General features: G+C 34.5%; 4 protein-coding genes across 4 annotated transcripts in view; all 4 read left to right on the top strand.

Moving 5' to 3' along the window:
• LOC18605104 (F-box protein At1g67340) lies at window positions 2,705–4,331 on the top strand. The gene is made up of 3 exons (XM_007037920.2): window positions 2,705–3,047; window positions 3,152–3,314; window positions 3,404–4,331. The coding sequence occupies exons 1-3, from the start codon at window positions 2,896–2,898 to the stop codon at window positions 4,157–4,159; spliced, it is 1,071 nt and encodes a 356-aa protein (XP_007037982.2). The 5' UTR covers window positions 2,705–2,895; the 3' UTR covers window positions 4,160–4,331.
• Window positions 9,907–14,031, top strand: LOC18605103 (serine/threonine-protein kinase rio1). The gene is made up of 12 exons (XM_007037919.2): window positions 9,907–10,328; window positions 10,445–10,573; window positions 10,665–10,757; window positions 10,860–10,939; window positions 11,282–11,395; window positions 11,527–11,600; window positions 11,723–11,799; window positions 11,921–12,004; window positions 12,154–12,246; window positions 12,431–12,538; window positions 12,625–12,696; window positions 13,260–14,031. Exons 1-12 carry the CDS (start codon window positions 10,044–10,046, stop codon window positions 13,731–13,733), a joined length of 1,683 nt encoding a protein of 560 aa, XP_007037981.2. The 5' UTR covers window positions 9,907–10,043; the 3' UTR covers window positions 13,734–14,031.
• On the top strand, window positions 14,333–17,475 carry LOC18605102. Its single transcript, XM_007037918.2, has 5 exons — window positions 14,333–14,750; window positions 15,277–15,522; window positions 16,076–16,157; window positions 17,020–17,098; window positions 17,188–17,475. Exons 1-5 carry the CDS (start codon window positions 14,463–14,465, stop codon window positions 17,237–17,239), a joined length of 747 nt encoding a protein of 248 aa, XP_007037980.2. The 5' UTR covers window positions 14,333–14,462; the 3' UTR covers window positions 17,240–17,475.
• The window catches only part of LOC18605101 (probable inactive purple acid phosphatase 27), a 9,969-nt gene continuing 7,160 nt past the window's right edge, over window positions 17,961–20,769 (top strand). The window contains exon 1 of the mRNA XM_018116895.1: window positions 17,961–17,994. Coding sequence (XP_017972384.1) covers window positions 17,986–17,994 — 9 coding nt within the window. The 5' untranslated portion in view covers window positions 17,961–17,985. The remainder of the gene's footprint in view (window positions 17,995–20,769) is intronic.

Genomic DNA, 20,769 nt, shown 5'->3' with positions numbered 1-20,769 from the left:
TTTCCTCAAAGTTTAATGATTTTTTAAATATTATATCTATTTTTACTTTTTTTTCTCTAACATAAGAGAGACTACGACTCTGTGTTCTAATCTCACCTTATCTTTATTACTTAAGTTAAGTTCAAATGACTTAATAAATTTTAATTCTATGTAGATTTAAATTTTTTTTTATAAGTGATGCAGAATTATTTTTTTTACAAGTCTCAATAATTGAGCCTTCTTTTCTTCTTAGTGATTTTTTTATATATAAAAGAAGAATATTACTCAAATTTAAAATTTTTATCTCAATTTTACTTTATTCTTATTTTTAAAAAAAATTACTTTATTCTTATCAATTGAGTTAAGTTCAATTAATTTAACAAATTCTAATTCTATACATAATTAAATTTCAATAAAAATGGAATAACTAAAATGACTCTTACAAAAAACAATAACAAAGGTTAAGAAATCTTGTTTAGTTAAAAATTAATTATCATTGAATTTGTTAAGGGCAAGGAAGGAAAAACTAAATTATATAATTGAAAATATAAGTAAAAAATAAAAACATCTGTTCAACTAAATTTTTATTATTTCTACTTTCTTAAATGCCATAACAAGTACCAACACATCGCATATAATTTAATAGAGGCAGAAAAATCACAAATTTTTATTTAGTGGTCTCAGACACCTGATGTCATATCATATCGCCTACTCGTTAACTAGGAGGGAGAGAGAGAGTTTATGTTTCCAGATAGTTCTTTTGTCTATGTTACAGCATGGTCTTAACAAAAAGCTACATCACACCTAAACTTCTTTGTTGACCAAAAACATTAACAAGCCGACTCGAATCACACCTCATCTCTTTTTTCAATTCAGGAGAGCCTCCAAAGCTTCTCTTTCAATTTCAGCCACCCATGAGAAATCACCTTAATACCATAAAGTAATCATGCACTCGATGCTTTGCTTAGGTAGCAGTCATCTTTTTAACACGTACACACTTTTTTTCAAATTTCCCATCTCATTGTTGTACCCAAGATTAACAACTTGCATCATTCTTTTTTAATTTTACAAATCAATTTGTTCTTTCCAAACTAAGATTTTAAAGAAAAAGAAAAACAAAAAAGAAGAATTAATGATTACAATTTTACAAGGTCGAGCATGAGGCATTGAGGCCTCGGAGGCCACTGTGTCAGCTGCTAGCGCAGTAATCATTCTCTACCAACCCATAGGATTCATCTCTTTTTGGTGGTAATGAAAGGGATTTGTGTTCCACCAACTCCACATCTTCAGACCTTATCCAGAGCCAAACGTTTTTCAGTTTTTAAAATTTCCCTTCATATCTGATTCTAAGAAGTGGGGGCAAAACATTTGGTTTGAATACCATTATTTTAATGTCCCCACACTGAAACATATCGGAGCTTTAACGTGAGTTGCAAAACTCTTTTCGCTCTTATCAACTTGTGCTCCAACTTGGATTATGCGTAGAGCTTGAAATGATAACGAAGTACACACATTGATATACGGAGAAGAAGATTCTAATATTTTACTCACAAGGCAATGAAAATGTGTCTCAGTGTTCCTAACCAAACTTGCAAGTTAGCGATTATTAGTAATTTTTTGACTCTGGTTTATCTAGATGAGGCCAGGGTTTGAAGATTGAATTTGACAACACTTTCTTTATGGTTACTCTACGAAACCCAACTTTATTTATCTTTAGTCATGAGGTTTATCGATAGTATAAGTTGAAATAAGGATCTTTAAATTTGAACAAAAAAAAAAAAGTCTGGTCTTCTTAGATAAAGACAACAAAAACAAACAGTATAAAGCAAAGCTAAAACTTTCATTATTTTGTAGTTTAATCTAGTTCACATCATATGAATAATATGCTTTAATCAAAGTCTTTGCTTCAAAGCTTTGTCATAAGTAAACTAATAAAGATCAAATGGTCATGTGAACCAAGTTTAAAGAGATCATTTCGATTTCTTGCCAACCTTTTAAAATTGATGAGTTTTTCAATAGAAAATCATGCCGCTGATTTCTATTTATTATGTTTCTGTGTTTATTCAAAAACAAAAAAAAAAAGTCAGAATGTTAGCAAAGTTGTAACCTTAGCGCGTAGATTTTTATTACTATTTTTTTTTCATAACTACACAAAATCAAGAGGCAAAAGTATAAGTTAAGAAAATTAAATTTCATATTGCATGACTTTTCTGTGTGCTAACAAAAACTTATTGTCATTAAAGCTGCCTTTGAATCAGTCACATGCCAATTATGACACCTAGCAATTAAGGAATTAATAGAGTAATTTATGAAACAAAGATTTCAAGAATCCATAGTTTCTACATCTAAACCAGATTTCCCAAAAAAGCACATTGAAAGAAGAAAAACATTAGGGGATAAAAGATACTCTGCCCTGTTCCTAAAACTAGACAAATCCCCTTCCCTTCCCTTCCAACATCCCAAGATCTTGATTTGGTACTCTCTTGTCATTTTGCTCAACTAAATGCACTGATTGTGCTGCCTTTAACCCTGGGGCCCCTTTGACCAGCGACCTTCCCATACTAAAATTCACTTGATTACGAGAAGATCGGTAAACTACTGAAATTTTACACACACACACACATAAAAGAGGGGTAAATCCGAAAAAATTCGACCTATATTTTTTTTTATTAATTATACTGCTAACTCCGACCCAACAGTTACTTGTAATCAACCTGTCTCTCTCTCCCTTCCCATCCCTGTATATATAACCTCTCCTTTGATTTTGCTGGTTGAAAAGAAAGCGAATAAAAAAACAAAACACGAACTTCATATAAGTACGAAGATGGGAAGATGAAAAGGTAAGTTGTAATTGCGTTACAGCCTCTTCTCTTTCTCTTGTTCGAAAGAAAAAAAAGGAAAAAAAGAAACTGAAGAATGTTGCAGAAAAAAAAGCAGAGAACTACTCGTAAAATCACCGACAAATCTGATCTCTTCGATGGAGTACCTGACGATCTCGTTGTTTCCATCCTTTGCAAGCTCAGTTCTTCCGTTTCTTGCCCTACTGATTTCGTCAACATTCTCTTAACGTACGTTAAATTTACTTTCTTCTGAAGCTTCTCACTTCTTTGTTATTTTCAGTTTTGGGGTGTTAGGATAGTAATAATGGAAAATTCCAAATTTTATTCGACAGATGCAAAAGATTAAACCGTTTAGGCCTCCACCCGCTCGTCTTATCGAAAGCTGGTTCAAAAGCGTTGGCCGTGAAAGCCAAGAACTGGTCCGATTCCGCTCACCGTTTTCTTAAACACTGCGTTAGCGCCGGTAACATTGAAGCTTGTTACACTCTCGGCATGGTACGCACAAATTATTATTCTCTATTTTCATTTTCAATTTGTCGTTTTTAATAAAATTTACTTTGGAATTAACGTAGCTGCCGTTACAGATCCGATTTTACTGTTTACAAAACCGAGGAAGCGGGGCGTCGTTAATGGCCAAGGCAGCAATGAAGTCACACGCGCCGGCTCTCTACTCGCTCGCAGTCATCCAATTCAACGGAAGCGGTGGCTCTAAAAACAACAAGGATCTGCGAGCCGGAGTAGCTCTATGCGCACGAGCCGCTTTCCTTGGCCACGTGGACGCGCTCCGTGAGCTAGGCCATTGCCTGCAAGACGGTTACGGCGTGCGCCAAAACATAACCGAAGGACGCCGGCTACTCATCCAAGCCAACGCGCGGGAACTCGCGTCGTCCTTAAACACCGTAGTCAAACGACAACTAAAGCAACAGCACCAACGTCGTCTAAACTATCAACATTATGCTTACATGACGGGTTCGGGATGTCCGTTGTTAAGTGATTTCGGGTGCAATGTGCCGGTACCGGAGGGGCACCCGGTGAATGTGTTCTTAAAAGAGTGGTTCGAGTCAGGGTTAGGTGAGTTAGGTCAGGGGCTAAGGCTTTGCTCCCATAAAGGCTGCGGGAGGCCTGAGACCAGGGCTCATGAGTTTAGGAGGTGCTCAGTTTGTGGCACCGTGAATTATTGCTCGCGTGGATGCCAAGCGCTTGATTGGAAGTTGAGACATAAGGTGGAATGTGGACCGATGGAGAGGTGGCAGGAGGAAGGCGGTAATGGGAATGGCGGCGACGGCGGCGCTGGAGGAATGGAGGAGGTTGGGGAAGCTGAAGACCTAGCTATTGGATGATAGAGGGTAAAATCGTAAATGCAAAATGGTTATTTGTTTTTTCTTCTTAATGTCTGGGATGTTTTCATTTTATGTATATATAGAGAAAGGTTTTGGGGACTTCAATTGTGTATCAATTGTAAGAAAGAAAAAAAAAAAGGGCGGGATTAGTTCTTTCAAGAACATTTTTTTACTTCTTTGATTATTTGCTTTACGGATGCCTAAGAATAGGGGAAAAAGGCTTTATTCGCTTGAGAAAAGGAATGGTGAGCACCATTTTTAGGGAGAATCTAGTGTTTCTAAAACCCAGCAAATAAGAAATTTTCTAACTTTGTATACCAAAAAAAAAAAAGGTACAATCTGGAAGAATCTGAACAATTAGTTGTAAAATTTATGTTGTCGAAGGAGGCCGGCACAAGATGCTAATCGTAGGAGAGAGAGGGACATGGCGGTCTAACGAAGGGCCCGAAGTCGTTTGAAGTTTGAACTTTGCAAGGGGTGCGAGTGAACTAACCATGGGGGATGGTGAGGGGTCCCAGTAACGTATGACTTTGTTGGAGTAATCAAAAGGATTCTTGACGGCAACTGTTCCCAAACGTTGACAGCTTTTACTTTTTCTCGGTGGAAAATCAACGGGGCAAATTTAGGTACAGTGACAAAGAAATTTCGCATTAAACTAAAAATAATAATAATAAGAAAAATGATTTGATCAGCAAAATCTCTCCACTTGGAATTTGGATACCTCCCTAGAACTGTCTTCCTTACTACTTACTTAAAAAGATAAAAACACACAAAGCAGGCATGATTTCGCTAAATTCCTCTAGATGGTGCCACGGCAGGGCGCACTAAAAATATAAATGCATGGAGTACGCCTATCCATGCAGGCAGCAGGCAGCAGACAGCCTAAGCAGATGTCATTTTAAAAGGTAATATTATATTTAGAGTGCTAATATTTTAGTAACAAGTTTCCCCACGCATCGTCTTGAAGAATTGGTTCCAACTACTCCAATCCATATCAAACGCGGTTACAAATTACTAGAAGTTATAGAACAGACCAAGTCTCTCCCTTACTTTCTGGATGCATGGCCCAGCTAGCTTTGTTCGTAGTATCTCACCTACATAAATTTTGCATCTAGTTTTCAACTTATTTTTTCCACCTATCACGACCCTAAATGAGATTTTTAGAGTTTGCTATGCCAAACATTCAAACCTGGTTTGATTTTAGTCCATTGACTAAATTAATTTAAGTTTATAAAAAACTACTACCATTGTTTTATCATTTGACTGTTATTGGTTCTGGTTAGTTTGGTGAAACAGTAAAATTTATATTTTTTTATAATGTTTGATATTTGATTCAAACTCTAATTAGGAATCAATTTAGATTTCGACAAAATTCTCGAAATCAATTTGGATTTCAATGGAATTTTATTTATTTGGTGATTAAGTTTATTTAAAAGATAAACATACTTAATGAGTAGGAGCTTTTAATGGGTAGGAATTCTTGGTGATCAAGTAGTAGAACTCTATAACTCTCTAGAACTTATGAGAGAGATGTAATTTCTATGTGAGAGATTAGGTTTTTGTAAAGATCTCACAAAGTTGTAGGGTTGTGAGAAAAAGTAAGAGAAACACTGGAGCTTCATGGAAACCAAGTTTGTTTCAAGACTTTAAGTTTAGTGTTTGTTTTTAATTGTTTTGTAATTTCTCTTCTCATTTGTAAATGTAGGTAATGAGTGTCGAACCAAATTAAATGTGAACTTCTATGTGTTGATCTCGATATTGAATATAATATTTCTACTTGAAAATCATGGCAGATGACATCAAAGCTATAGTTGAAGAATCATCATGATCAGATCATGAAGCACAAGTAGTGATGTAGAAATGATGGTTTGGGAGATTTGTGGCTGCAAATTGTGTTTGTGAGATCGAAGAAATGCAAGAAGAGATTTGTCTCAACAAGGTGTCAATTACAAAGGGTAGTTGGTGCAAATTTTGGGTTAATGGAAATAAGGGCGAGTAAAATTAGACTGGTCAAATTGAACTGAATATAATTTGAATAAAATAATTTGATCCAATTGATCCATTGAGTCTATTGATTCAAAAAATTTGGTCTAATTAATTTGTTTAGTCGGTTATTGGTTCTAAAATTTTTGAATCAAATTGACCAAAATGTCAAATTAATATAATATATATTAATATTTTTTTATATTTTTTAAATTTATATAAACTATATATTTTCCTATTACTAAGTTGATAATGTGTGATAGTTGATTATCTTGTATTAGATGGTAATTTTATTATCTTCGTTGTGTTGAATTTTGAATGTTAAAACTTGGAGGTTAAAACTATTAAATGTTAATTTGATGAATTGAGAAATGACATAATTAAATGAGTGAAAGGACAAATGTTATGTTTTTTTAGGATAAAATACCCTCACCTTTCTAATTTTTAATTATAATTTCATGCAGGTCTATTAGTTTTTAAAATAGACAATCTGTCTCAAAAGTATTTTCCGTTGGACATATAAATTCAACCATCCATTAATCCACCGTTAATATTTTCGTTAGTTTGATGATATAGTAATATTGAAAAGATAATTTTACTTTTCGTCAATTTTTAAAAGAAGATAAGGACATTTTAGATATTTCAATTTAAATATTAACACCGTTTAGCTGTTTGGGGCGAAATGTCAAATTAGTGGACCTATGTGTAATTATGATTAAAAGTTAAGAATGATAGAGTATTTTACTTTTTTTATTATATTAGATTATTTGTATATTTTATAATTATAGATAAAATTTATAAATTTTAATATTGTAATTTACAGAGACAAAAGTGGTAAAAATTTTTACTTTTTAGTTCAAAATCGAATTGATCAAACTTATTCGATGTTTGGTTGGTTTGATCCTTCTTTAAGTTTGGTCGATTTTCTAAAATATTTAGTCTATTATCTAACTAATTGAATTGATCAATTGTTTACCCTTAAATGCAACAGAGCACACCAAATACCTTAAAAGATTTAATTTGTCATTACCATTGAGGTACTACCACTTTTTTTGTGATATTATACTCTTACCCATGGTGAGTGGTAAATAATTTTTATATGGTGTGACATGTCAAAAAATATGTGCAGTATAATATTGGTATGCTAAGAAAATCACATATGATAAGGTGGCCTTGACGAGAAAAAGAGTGTGGCAATTTCATCTGTGGGAGATTGGTAAAAGAAAGAAAAGATCTTGATGGTGCCGCTAATATAGATAGTCTCGCCACAAGTGAAAAGCAATTGTTGCTGAGAGGTGTTAGATCGAGGATCCTCTCCAAAATCAACAAGGGTGAGTTGGCTTGGTATCTACACATGGTTATTGGTCATGTTGAATGAATAAGGTGGAGTTAGGATTAATTCGTGTATGTGCAATCGAGAATTTGTTAATAGGTTAAATTCTAATTTGTTAGATATTTGACTCAAATTCTAATTAAAAATTAATTCGGATTCTAGTAGAATTCTATTGGTAGAGAATTATTTGCTGACTAAATTCATAATTTAAAGAGCAAATACACTTGGGTAACAGTTCTTAATGGTTAGGAATTGTGATAAAGTAATAGTATTCTATAAAATATGAAGCAGGCTTACGAGAGATGTAATCTCTATGTGAGGTATGATTTTTGTATAAAAGTTTCATACAGTTGTAGGGATGTTAAAAATAGCGGAAGAGACATCGGGCTATATGGGATAAGAGGGTATTCCATGAGAGAGCATAGAAATTGAGTTTGTTTTGAGATTTGTATTTAATGTTTGTTTTTTGGTGTTTTGTATTCTTCGTAATCACTACATTTATGGTGGATTTTTCTATCTCATCTATAGATGTAGACAATGAGTATTGAATCACATTAAATATTATCTCCTATAAGATTTATTTGTGTATTGATCTCAGGTACATTTCCACTTGACATTTCTAACACTTTAAGTATTATTTTATCAAGCTTTAGTATCTCAACTTTTTTAACTCTAACCTAAAAATTAAGTTGAGCCTTTTTTTTTTTGGACAAGTGTTCAGCTAAAAAAAATTTAATTTTCCAATACAATACTGTTTTTTATATAAACTAAAGTTAGAGACCTCGAGGACTCCATGTAACCATCTTCACTTTTCTTTTTCCAAATAGTATTACATAATTTTCTTTTTCCAATTAGTATTACATAACCACTTGTTCATGATATATATTTCACTTTTATCTTGGAAATTCTCTCACTCTTCTGAATTTTTTTCTTACCAAAGCTTACACGCACTTTTGTGTCTTCAATTTTAGTCTACACGGGCTAATGATGGTTTTCTTAGCGATTTACCAAATTGACGGAGATCGATTCCATCGATGATTTCAATAAAAAATAAAATAAAAGATATCATGTGAAACTTATATATATATATATATTTAATATGCATATATGCATAATATCTAAAAAAATCTCTAATTATTTGAAATTTTTTCTAATATTAGTTTTTGAATTTTTTTAATACTAATTTTTTTGAAAATTTTATTATTTTTCATTTCAGTTTTTTAGCTTAAAAATTTTAACATAACAAAAGGAAAATTATAAAATGATTAAACAAAAGTCCGTTGGGTTTCATGGGTCCTGAGAAGAAGAAAATGGAACTTAAGTCCAATCTAAAGAAAGAAGAAATCGAAATTGGATCAAAAAATTAATTTGTAATTCAGACCCAATCTAATTCAAGTTAAAAAAAAAAAAAAAGCAAGACAAGCAGGCCCAAAATTATTTAAGCATCAACAAAATGAATAAAATAAAAATAAAAATAAAACAAATGAAATAAAAAAATAATAAATTCACCCGACAAAATTAGATGTCTACAAGCAGCTTGCTATTATTTCAATATTTCTTTTCTGCTTAGGCTAAGAATATTCGTAAAAACATTATTTTCTTATGTGTTTAGCAACTTATATAATTAGCTCACTATTTTAGTGGGTTGTATTATTATAGGGTCTTTTCCAGTGGTTTTCAGCCCTCGTTTTATTGTGTTCCTATCATCAGTGGTCCCAGAAGTTTTTTTTATACCTTTTTTTTTAAAAAAAATATGAATTGATGGTTTCCTTCAATTATCTGATGACAAAATTGAAGGCTTGTGGGCAAGTGACTAAAGATGAAAGGGCTTGATCAGGTTTTTCTGGCCTTTACTTTTTGATTATTTGATAGAGCATGAAAAGCAAGTAAAGGCATTCATGATGAAGAGTGACAACATTGAAAGAGTTTGGCTGGACAATAATTTCTTGTCTTGTGGAGATAGCAATTAAGCTTTTTGTCATTTATGCAATGTTTGCCGAATGATTGTGGGATGATTTTAATTATTTAGTATGATAAATGATTGTTGGATAGTTACATGGTTTATGTGTAGGATGAATATTAGGGTGCTTTTATTATGTAGTATGAATATTTGTAGGATACTTTTATTATATAGTATTTATAAGATGTTTTTATTATAATGTAGGATGTAGGATGAATGTTTGTAATATGCTTTTCACATAAACGTTTTTCATTCAACAATTTATTTAAATAACATAAAATATTTTCCTCAATTTATTTAAATAACAAAAAAGAAAAATTTGTCAGTAAAATATATTTCAAAAAATTTATTTTTTTAAATAAATTAATTAGTGTTACGAAACAGATCCAAAAAACATAAGCCCAAAGGACTAGGCCCAAATAACTCTCATGGGTCAGCCAGCTCATTTAAGAAAGCAGAATTTCCTCCCTCCATTTTTAGGGTTTAAGAGAACCGCCAAGGCCGAAGCGGTTACCGGCCAACGATCGTTCTTCTTTTTCTCTTCTCGTTCTCTCTCCAAGTGTAAAAGCTATATCGGCCACGAAAAAAGAAAAAAAAAAAAAAGCGGGATGTCTAAAGTAGAGGAGAAACCAGAAGACGCACCAAACGAAGCTGCGGAATATGAAGAAGAGGAAGAAGATCTTTCGTGGTCATCCGACTCTGAAATCGGCGAGGCATTGGACTATTTGGACTCCAAGGACGACGACGAGTCCGTCGACGGTGCTTTCTCGCTCAATTCGAGGCGGCCCAACGCTCACGGTGGGCTGCACTCGCGGCCCAACTCATCCGCTCTTCAGCCTCTCTCCAACCGTAACCAGAAGTTCTCTAATCATATTCGAGCTTCCCCTTTAGAGGTAAATTATATATTGCTATCACTTACTTGATAGCATATTCATTTAAATTTCTTGTTTTTATGTTTCCCTTTTTCTTTTTTGAAAATTTGATTTGGTGTGTGAATTGAGTGGTGTAGGAGTGGGAAGGGAGGTTAAATGTTGGAATGTCGAATTCCGTTACAACTGCAATTCGTGAAAGTGTTCGAGAAATGGCCATTGGTAAAATTAAAACTACTGAGAAAGCCGATCGTGCTACTGTTGAGCAGGTGAATAACTTAGAATTGATTGCTTTTAAACATTTGATGACCCTTTTTCTTTCTTTTGGAAGATGGAGCTCATGATAATGTTATTCTGCAGGCTATTGATCCGAGAACTCGAATGGTTCTGTTTAAAATGCTGAACCGAGGCGTGTTTCATGATATCAATGGCTGCATATCAACTGGCAAAGAGGTATGCATTGTGGTCTTTTACTTAGATGTTAATTGTGTTTACTTTAGTTTTAAAATCATATTCTGATGAAATCATGTGATCTTGAATTTGTTCTTTGTACAGGCAAATGTATATCATGCAACAAAATCTGATGGTCGGGAACTAGCAATCAAAGTTTACAAGACTTCTGTTTTGGTTTTCAAGTAAGTCAAATACTGATTAGTGATTGAAATGTATATCTCTTTCTCTTTTGGAGTCCTAACATTATAGAACATTGACTCTTTTAATGTGTTAATGGTTAATGATGAATGCATGAGATGAGGAGTGGATGTAAGCGAATTGTTGCGTTTCTCTTTATGATGTTGTTCTAGATGAGTGTACTAAATTCTTTTATAGATGTTGGCATACAATTTTGGTGGTTTGGCTTCCTATTTTTGTGAGACCTGCTGCATTGTTTTAATGTCACAAAATTAAATTCCATCTTTTCATGCAAAAGATTATGTAGGTTAATAACATAATTGATCTGTTTCTAATAATGACTTCAGGGATCGAGATCGATATGTACAAGGTGATTATCGATTCAGATATGGATATTGTAAGCACAATCCTAGAAAAATGGTGAAGACGTGGGCTGAGAAAGAAATGAGGAATCTTATGAGGTAAAACTAAATCTTAATGTTTTTGAGGGAACGTGACCATCATTTCTGTGATCATAAACACATGATTGACTTATATGAGCATCGTTTTGCTTGCTTTTCATGAGTGAAAATATGTTTGTTTTGAGTTGCAGGCTCAAGGCTGCAGGAATTAGGTGCCCGACTCCATTTCTTTTGAGACTTCATGTTCTGGTCATGGAATTCATAGGTACTGTGGGCGTTTATCATTATGGCTTTTCTTCTACCAGTTATCAGAATAATTTTCAGTGGTTTTATTAATTAGTATGCTGATTTTCCATGGGTTTTATCTGATAAAACTTCGTGTTACAGGAAAAGCTGGTTGGGCTGCACCTCGTCTTAAAGATGCTTCATTATCTTTAGACAAGTTACGTGAATGTTATGTAGAGGTGCGTCCATGTGTTAAGCATCTATCGGATTATCTCAAGCTAGTCAAAAGGATTTAAGTCATATCGCATATTTTTCTTTTTCTCTTGCCTATTTGCTTTAACTTCATGGCCTCTTTTTCAGATGATACTTGCAATGCGGACATTATATCAAAAGTGCAAACTAGTGCATGGCGATCTCAGTGAATATAACATACTTTACTTTGAGGTGATGACTATTTTTTCAATCCCTTGCAATTGATAATACATTTTTCTTTGTGCCCAACTCTTGAAGGTTTCAAACAAAAACTACAGGCAAAGAGGAAAAAGGGATCTCTAAGTTAGTTTTGGGCTTATTTGAACTCTTCCACTTTGCAGGGTCACTTGTACATAATTGATGTCTCTCAAGCAGTTGATCTTGACCATCCACATGCCCTGGATTTCTTACGTGAAGATTGTGTTCATGTTTCTGTATGTTTTCTTTTCCTTATTTCTTTTGTTATTTTGGCACCTTTCCCCACATCCCCACTCCTACCTCCTTGAATAGGAAAAAATATTATGTTTTTCTTGTTAAATATTTATTTGGATAAGAGAAAAAGGTGACCTTGACTAACAGTATGACTGTAAGAGTTAATCAGACATCATCTCCATGCAGGATTTCTTTAAGAAACATGGTGTAGCTGTCATGACAATACGAGAATTATTTGATTTCATAGTGGATCCAACTATTACAGATGACTCTGTGGATAGTTATTTGGAGGAGGTTTGTCCTTTATTTTTGGTTCAGATTTTCCTTATAAATTCAGAGAGGTCTCTATTGTCACCCTTTCATCTTATGTCACATTTCAGGTTCAGCAAAAGATTTTGGCAAGAGGAGATATGTCTGTGGAGGATGAAATTGCGGACTCTGTGTTTGTGCAGGTTTGTTGATTGACAATATATCAAATCATGCTGTGTTTTTGTAGTGTCTCTGAATTCCTTTCTCCTTCTCTTAAGCAAGGGAACTAGATTTATGTCATCCCATATGTGCCAAGTGGGCAACTGGGTAAGTGATGTGAGGACATGCTTTGATAAATTGCCAGACTTTTAGAACTTCTGGCAAGAGATGTCCTATGATCAGTCCCAAAATGACAGCATCAAGTATCTGCAGCGACCAATGTTAGGTGTAGAAAGTCTCTCCTGTGTGCTTAGACATATCTTGAGAATTTACTGTGTTCTTTTTGCAAGAAAATCATTAGAGATCAAGATTTTGTTTCTCTCTAAGGAGTCTGATAAATGTTCTAATTTGATATTGGCTATATATCGAAAATCATAATATTATTCTGCTCGCAAATTCTTTGGTATAACAGATTTTGAAAGTTTACAGTGTATCATTAGTTTGAAAGTGAAATGTATCAAACTTACTACCTGATATGTATGCCAGGTTGGATCAACCTTTTTGGATTTTATATTAACTAGGTGATTATTTGTTTCATTTTTTTCAGTCATATATTCCAAAGGCACTGGATCATGTCAAGAATGCTGAGGAAGATGTAATACGAATAACAAGTGGCAAGGACACTGCAGACTTATATTATAAGACTATTACAGGACTAAAGGAGGCTCTCCCAAAAGTTCATTCTTCACCAGCGGAGCAGCAGCAGCAGGATGCTAACACAAGACCTTTAGAAAGGTCCTCCATTGATCCAGCTGGCGGTTCTAATTATCAGGAGAGTGAGTCTGAAGCTGAGTCTGCATCTGATTCTGAAACAGGTGGGGATGAAGAGAACTTGAGTGGCTCAGAAGAGGAGGGTCCCTCACCTGACAATGTGGCGCAGGCTCCTGTTGATAAGAGAGCAGCTAGAAAAGAGAATAAAAAGAAAGTCAAAGAGGAGAAGAGGGAGGCTCGAAAGACCAAAGTGCCAAAAGCTGTAAAGAAAAGAAAGAAGAAATTGGCCAAAGCACACAAGACCAGGTAGTCTTCCCGAAAGCTTAAACTTGGGCGAAGCTAAGGACAAAGTAATTGCGGAAGGCACACTATGGAAGCCATTACATAGCAGGCATTAATGTGAGACAAATTTTGCAGCGGCACTACTTTTAATTTCTATTACATTACATTAATATAATAAGTAATAGGATAGGGAAAAATGCTGACATCTGAGCAAAGTGCTCCTGTATTTATTTTGTTTACCAGGCTCTGCATGGTTTCTATCAGGTGACTCGTTATCTGTAACTGATCATAGAATTTTGAAAGTAAAAATCTTTATTTTTCACGAATTAAGACTGTTGATTTTGACCAAAAAGGAAAAAAGTTCCAAGCAAAATAATGGCTCAACTCAACTGCCCAAATAATTCATGACTATTTAATCAATCTTGTGTTCCTTAGAGCATAACTATGGGTTTATTTATGTTCTATTTAATTTTACTCAAATAATGTCATATAGTATACACTATCTACAGAATTAAATTAAAGTAAATTAAAGTTAAGGTAAAGTAACGACATCAACGACAACGAGTGAGGTATTTAATGATTATTATTATTCGAATTTGATTATTGAAAGGGAATTTAACCTATTCCGTAATAGCAAAATGAAAAATGGAAAAAGGAGGATGAAACGTAGCCGTTTCAATCTACTTCAAAGATAGCAGAAAACCGCAAAAAAGAGCTGCAAGTCCAACTCAGGTACAAGTTGGCGGCACCCGACGAGATGTCGAACTCAGCAGCACAAACCCTAGACGACGAATCTAGACCGTCCGATCAAGGCCCTCACAATCAGCTCCGCGAAGACCAACAGGCTCAAGAATGGGAGACCCTAGCTCGTGCCTGGGTGAGCGCATTCCCAGAAGCAAAAGCCGTAAACGTGAGCCAAGTCGAAGTCTGGATCGACTCCAACTTCGGCTCCTTACCAGCCGACCTCCAATCCATGCCACGATCTGAGCTCATCGACAGACTCCTCTCAATCCAAAATTACCTGAGATTTCCCTCCCAGTCCCAGGTATACTTTTAGTTTCAATCCTTTTAGCATTTATTACAGTGGATTCTTTTTTGGTAACAAATATTCATTTCAAACGTGTAATGATATCTCAGTGTTAAATATGCGGATGTGATAGCCTGGTTACAGTATTAATTGCGTGGATATTATTTCCATATATAATGAAACTTAGCATGATCCTAGACTCGTGGTCGCTGATAAAAAAGAAAAGATGGAAAAGGTAATGCTTGTCAAATGGAGAGATCAAAGCATGAGACGAGAATCAATGCATGTATGAGAATAGAAAAGCTTGTTTTCTTTTTATTTTCTTGATTTAGGGGTTTATTTAAATTACTTATTACTTATTTGTATCCTGTGAGACTGAATAAGTTTGGGAAAGGATGCAGTGAATTGAATATTCTCTTTATGCTTTCTTGGAATCCATTTTGCATTGTATGGGATTTTGTTCCTTTTAGATTGGTTTATTCTGTTGCTACTGAAGTTTTATGCCCTTAGTTCTAAATTCGTTTCCCTTCATCTCATCTGGCAGGAAAAAGAACCCAGTCAGCCTGATCTTCCACCGGCTCGGTTTCAGCGCACTGATCAGTGGATACCGGTCTATTCATGGTTAGAATCTTTGGATACAGATGAAGTGGTTAAATCTAAGGATATTTCAGATTGGTTAAATGAGAACCCACAAGTCAAGGACCAATTATGCTCTAGACATTCTCGGTACCATTTGATGCACTACATAAAAAAGTGCCATTTAAAGATAATAAAGAGGAGGGAAAAGAAGGTAATGACTATTCTTCCATTTTCTTCTCACTTGCTAGTAGAAACTGTAGTTTCTGCAATTGACATTTGATGGATGTTTGGCCTTTTAGTGTCAGATATGTCAATGTTTAGTTGATAGAAGTGCCCTAGTAAAAATGTTTACCTTTGATTTTAGGGTTTATAGTTGATGCACTGTTAGTGTATAGATTCTATACACTATCACTTAATCATAGATTGTCACCTCAAAAATGTGTAAAGGTAAAAGTTAAAAAGTTTTTCAAAATAAATATTTTTAAAGTTATAAATATTTATTATTAGGGTTCCCAACTTTTAAATATATTTATTAACAAGGTGACAACATTTGGTTGACTAATAATGTATAAAATCTATACACTGACAGTATATCAAATATAAATATTTTATTTTACTTATGATATTTATGGCCTTAAAGAGTAAAGACTCATTTCATGTCATCTAACTTGGAAGAATAAGCTGTTTCATCTCCAAATGTGTTAATTTACAAATTTCCAGTGAATACTTCACTGCTTTCATATTAATTGCTTTTTCTTGAACAGGTTGGTTTGCAGCCCTCTAATAAAGAAACTGCTTTGAAAGTTCGGAAGGATGTAGTGGCAAAACAACCTGCACCAGTGCTAAGTATGTCTAATTTCTGTTAGTTTTTATGATTTTTAGGGTAGGTTTGGACATTCAACACCAATGGAGTGATTTTTTGCTTTCGAGGGAGGAAAGTTGATATGAAACATAATCATTGTAGACTTGTACACCTCCACACATCCACACAACCACCGGCCACGACTCTATGCTAATGATGGCAATTTGCTTAAGTTGATGTCCATAAAATCAAGAAATTAATTCAGCTCAAATGTTAATGCGTTATAAACATTAACATAAGAACTAAATTTTAGTGGGATGTTCTGGTGTGCTTCAGTGGCTCTATTTTGGGCACCAACTTGCAACTTTAAGTTTTTTGTGGTTATCTTTTTTGTTTCCCACTCTTCACAGATTGCATGTGTCACTCTGCAATGATGGGGCTTAATAGTCTTGTTGATGCTTAGTTACTAAGTTATGGGGAAACTCATTTTTCTCCTAGTTGTTGCTATCTCTTTGTTTATGAAACGCTCTATTTTGAAGGTTTTGTTTACTTGTGTGTTGCTTTCACACTTGCTTTTTACTTTGTACTTTCTCAGATTACCCTATAAAGTAAATCAAAATCATATTTGATGAAAATAAGCAAACATCTAGATATCAATACCATTTCAGGCTAATCTTCAGCATGTAATAGAATTTGTTTGCACTATCCATCTCATTATTAATTTCTCTCTTTTCATCATGTTTCCTTCCTGTTGTTAGATATGAGAACCCTATGTCCATTTTCCTAATCCCAGAGATGTTGGGATATTTGATATTTCCTTTGTGTTCAATAATTGTTCTAATGCTACTTTAATACTTGCTTTTGTTTGTTACTTCAGTATAATTCTCTTTTTTCCATGTTATCCAGGCAATCCTTTAAACAATTTACCCAAAGATAGTGACCTCTACTTGGCAAAACGAAATGAAGCTTTACACAAATATGAGATGTAAGTAATTTTTATTGATTTTCCATTTTTTAGTTGAATCTTATGATCTTTTTGTAATTTGTCCCATAATTGTTACATTGAAATATCAGCTTATTGGAGTTGGAGAAGAAGCTTTCCCCTATGTTCTCAAGCAAGAAATGAAGGGAATCTCAGAAAGTGAAATAAACCCTTTTAGAAGTAGAACTACTCCACACAGTTCTGATAAATTTTCTTTTTCACTGATCTGTATCCATTTTGTAAATGACTAGGCTGTGGTGATTCTCATTCATGTATTTATATGCAATTATTACAGCTCAGGAATCTTATGCAATGATCTTTGTACCACACAATTGTTCAAGCTTTACTTCATTACTTGCAATGAAAGCACAATTCCTTACACTTGCTGATCAAATTTTAGGAAAACTTACTGGTATTTTTCTAATACACTGACACATTTGCGTCTGATTCAAGTTAACATGCATTTCGAGTGTGAATTTCTGGACAGGATGGTGTTTATTGGCTTATCATTTCTTTTTATAGAATAAGATGAGCAGTATCCGGTGAGATTCTAGGTTGCTTCACCATTCGCTTTCTGAATATGAACATGGCTTGTATTGTTGTTTGTGGTAAGCTGGTGATGGTTTTCCCCTTTTCCGAACTAGCCCCTCCCATCACATGATTCAATTTTAACCCGAAATTCTATAGTGGAAACGAAAATTTGCAGGAATATTATGGGACAATCACCTCTTTTCTCTATTATTAAGTGTAAAGATTGTATGAAGAAAACATGTTTGATCTCAACCTACTGTCATCATACTGATCTCAGGTTAATAAACCAAAGAAATTAATGAAAGGGATAGCTTACAAAAACTAATGGCGATCATTCTGGAGGCCAGCATCAACGAATCATGTGGCTTGTGAGTAGCATCTGGTTCGTTTTTTTCAGTTTTTCCCGCAATGACCAACTTGATTTAGGCCAAGGAATGAAGTCGAATTAAAATTGTTTAATTCTCCTGATAAGTTTACAGAGCACTCTGTTTAAAATTTATTTATTTGGAGTAGAAAAATGTGTTCAATTATTTTAGTATTCCTGCAGTCCATGACAGCAGTGGTCTTTTAATATTCGTCTACTTTAGTCGAATCTAGATTATGTCATTTGAGATTGTTGGGAAATTGCGGAATTATCTCTAAAGAATTGCCCAAAATCTAACCCAATCAATAGAATAAAGAAAGAAAGAAATCAAGCACACCCACAAGAACACAAGAATTTCCGTGGTTCGGTCTTTTGATGACCTAAGTCCACGGGCACAACAACAGAGAAAAATTCACTAAGAGAAAAAACAGGAGATTACAAGAACAGTCTCAAACTCATAACTCTTATCCCACGTACACCTAAATCACTCTCTCTAAATCTAAGTGATAATTATTCTTTAACCCATAGGGTCCTTTTATAGTATCAAATACAATAACCTTATCCTAATATAATTAGGAATCTTATCTTAATAGAATTAGGAATTGTTATTCTAATCTAACTAGATTTAAAGACTATTTTATAAGGTATACTAATTTAATTAGAATTAAACAATCCTAATTAAATCACAATTCAATACTATCCTAACAAATCTCCACCTTAGGCTTGAATTCACCAAGCTCCACCTTACGAACCAATCTCTGTCGACACCGCCACTGCCCCAATGAGCCTCAAGCACTATGAACACCGATCAAGTCCCAGCAATGCTTGAACTTTATCCCAGAAACTGACTTAGTTAGCATATTTGCTGGATTTTCATCTGTAGCTATTTTCTTTACTACAATCTCACATTTAGATTCTTGTCCAAAACAAAGATCACTAACCAAGTCTCGAAGCCATAAGGCCTCCTTCACAGTCTCGGTCACAGTTATATATTTAACTTCAGTTGTAAACAAAGCAGCTACTACTTTCCAACTGATCGCAGACCCTGAGAGAGTGAACACATACCCCATTCGTGATCTTTTACTATCTAGATCACCAGCAATATCTGATTTGGAGAAGCCAACCATATTACGACTAATGTTTGCACCTCCTTCACACACTAAGCTAACTTCAATAGTAACTTTAGGTGTTTTAACAAGCTCCCATGTTTGATCCCAGTTTAGAGACTCAATCTTCTTAGAAGACTCGACATATATAATTTTCTCATGATAAAAGTAAGACTCATCAATCTCTACTTCCACAAATAAAACATAAGAATCAAAATCACCATCAATACAAGTAATGCTTCGTTGAGATACCAATTCTTGTACCTCTTGCAATTTTTTCTGGATTTCACTATCATCTCGCACTGTCACAAGAGCATTGATTTCAAGCTCCACCTGCTTGCCAACTTCTTGGTCCGATGTGTTTGCAATTCTAGACTTTATCCCACAAAGTAATGCAGACTTGTCAAAGGTAACATCCCGACTCACCATAAACTTGGGGAACTTACAATCAGTACACCACAACCAATAACCCTTCACCCCATATGCATAGCCTAGGAATATGCACTCTGTCGCCCTCAACTCAAGTTTACCATCACTCACATGAACATGAACAGGACAACCAAATACTCTCAATATAAAATAATCAGCAGGCTTACCAGACCAAACTTCCTTGGGAGTCTTAAATTCAATTGCAGTTGATGGAGACCGATTTACCAAGTAACAAGCCTTGTTGATAGCTTCTGTCCAAAATACTTTGGTTAGGCCAACATTTGAGAACACGTATTTTGCTCTCTCCAAAAGTGTTTTCTTCATCAATTCTACAATATCGTTTTGATATGGTGTTTTGTCGACAGTGCGATGTCTAACGATTTTCTCATTCTTGTAGAATAGACCAAACTCACCTTTGCAAAATTTCAAACCTTTGTTTGTTCGAAAGCTCTCGATCCTTTTCTTAGTCTGCTTCTCGATCAATACCTTCCAATGCAAAAAGGTGGTTAACACTTCACTCATAGCCTTTAGAAGATACGTCCACACCTTTCTTGAAAAATCATCAATAAAGATCCACATGTATAATGATCCACCTTTTGATACCACCGGAGAAGGATCCCACAAATCTAAATAGATGTAGTTTACTGTACCCCTGGTTTGATGAGTTTTAGTGCTAAATTTCACTCTACGTTGCTCACAGAAATCTAGCTTTCCACTCTTTTGACCACACAGCAAACTATGCTTACTTAGTTTTCTAATCCCTCTCTCGCTCATATGACCAAATCTCATATTCCATAAACGTGTTACATCATCTTCAGGATCATTAGATGAGACCACAGAAACAGTTTCAATGACCGTGTTTCCCACTAGACAATAAAGGTCACCGGATAACTTGCCCTTCATGATAGTTAAGGCTCCTTTAGATACATTCAAGACACCATCTTGGCCACTATATTTGTAGCCCTTCTTATCTAACAAACTCAAGGATATTAAATTCTTTTTCATGTCAGGGACATGTTTTACCTCAAGTGTTCTTACCATACCATCAAACATCTTGATTCTAATTGTGCCAATTCCAACAACTGAGAGAGAGAAATCATCTCCTAATTGTACAGTGCCCATATTAACAGATTGATAAGTTGTAAACCAATCACGCCTAGGACATATATGAAAGCAACAAGCCGAATCCAAGATCCATGTATCCATCAGGTTACAATTAGTAATTGCAAGAACATTATCAGTTT

Source organism: Theobroma cacao, chromosome 3, assembly GCF_000208745.1.
Source record: "Theobroma cacao cultivar B97-61/B2 chromosome 3, Criollo_cocoa_genome_V2, whole genome shotgun sequence".
NCBI classification, from domain to species: domain Eukaryota; kingdom Viridiplantae; phylum Streptophyta; class Magnoliopsida; order Malvales; family Malvaceae; genus Theobroma; species Theobroma cacao.
This window is presented reverse-complemented; position numbering and strand designations above follow the sequence as displayed.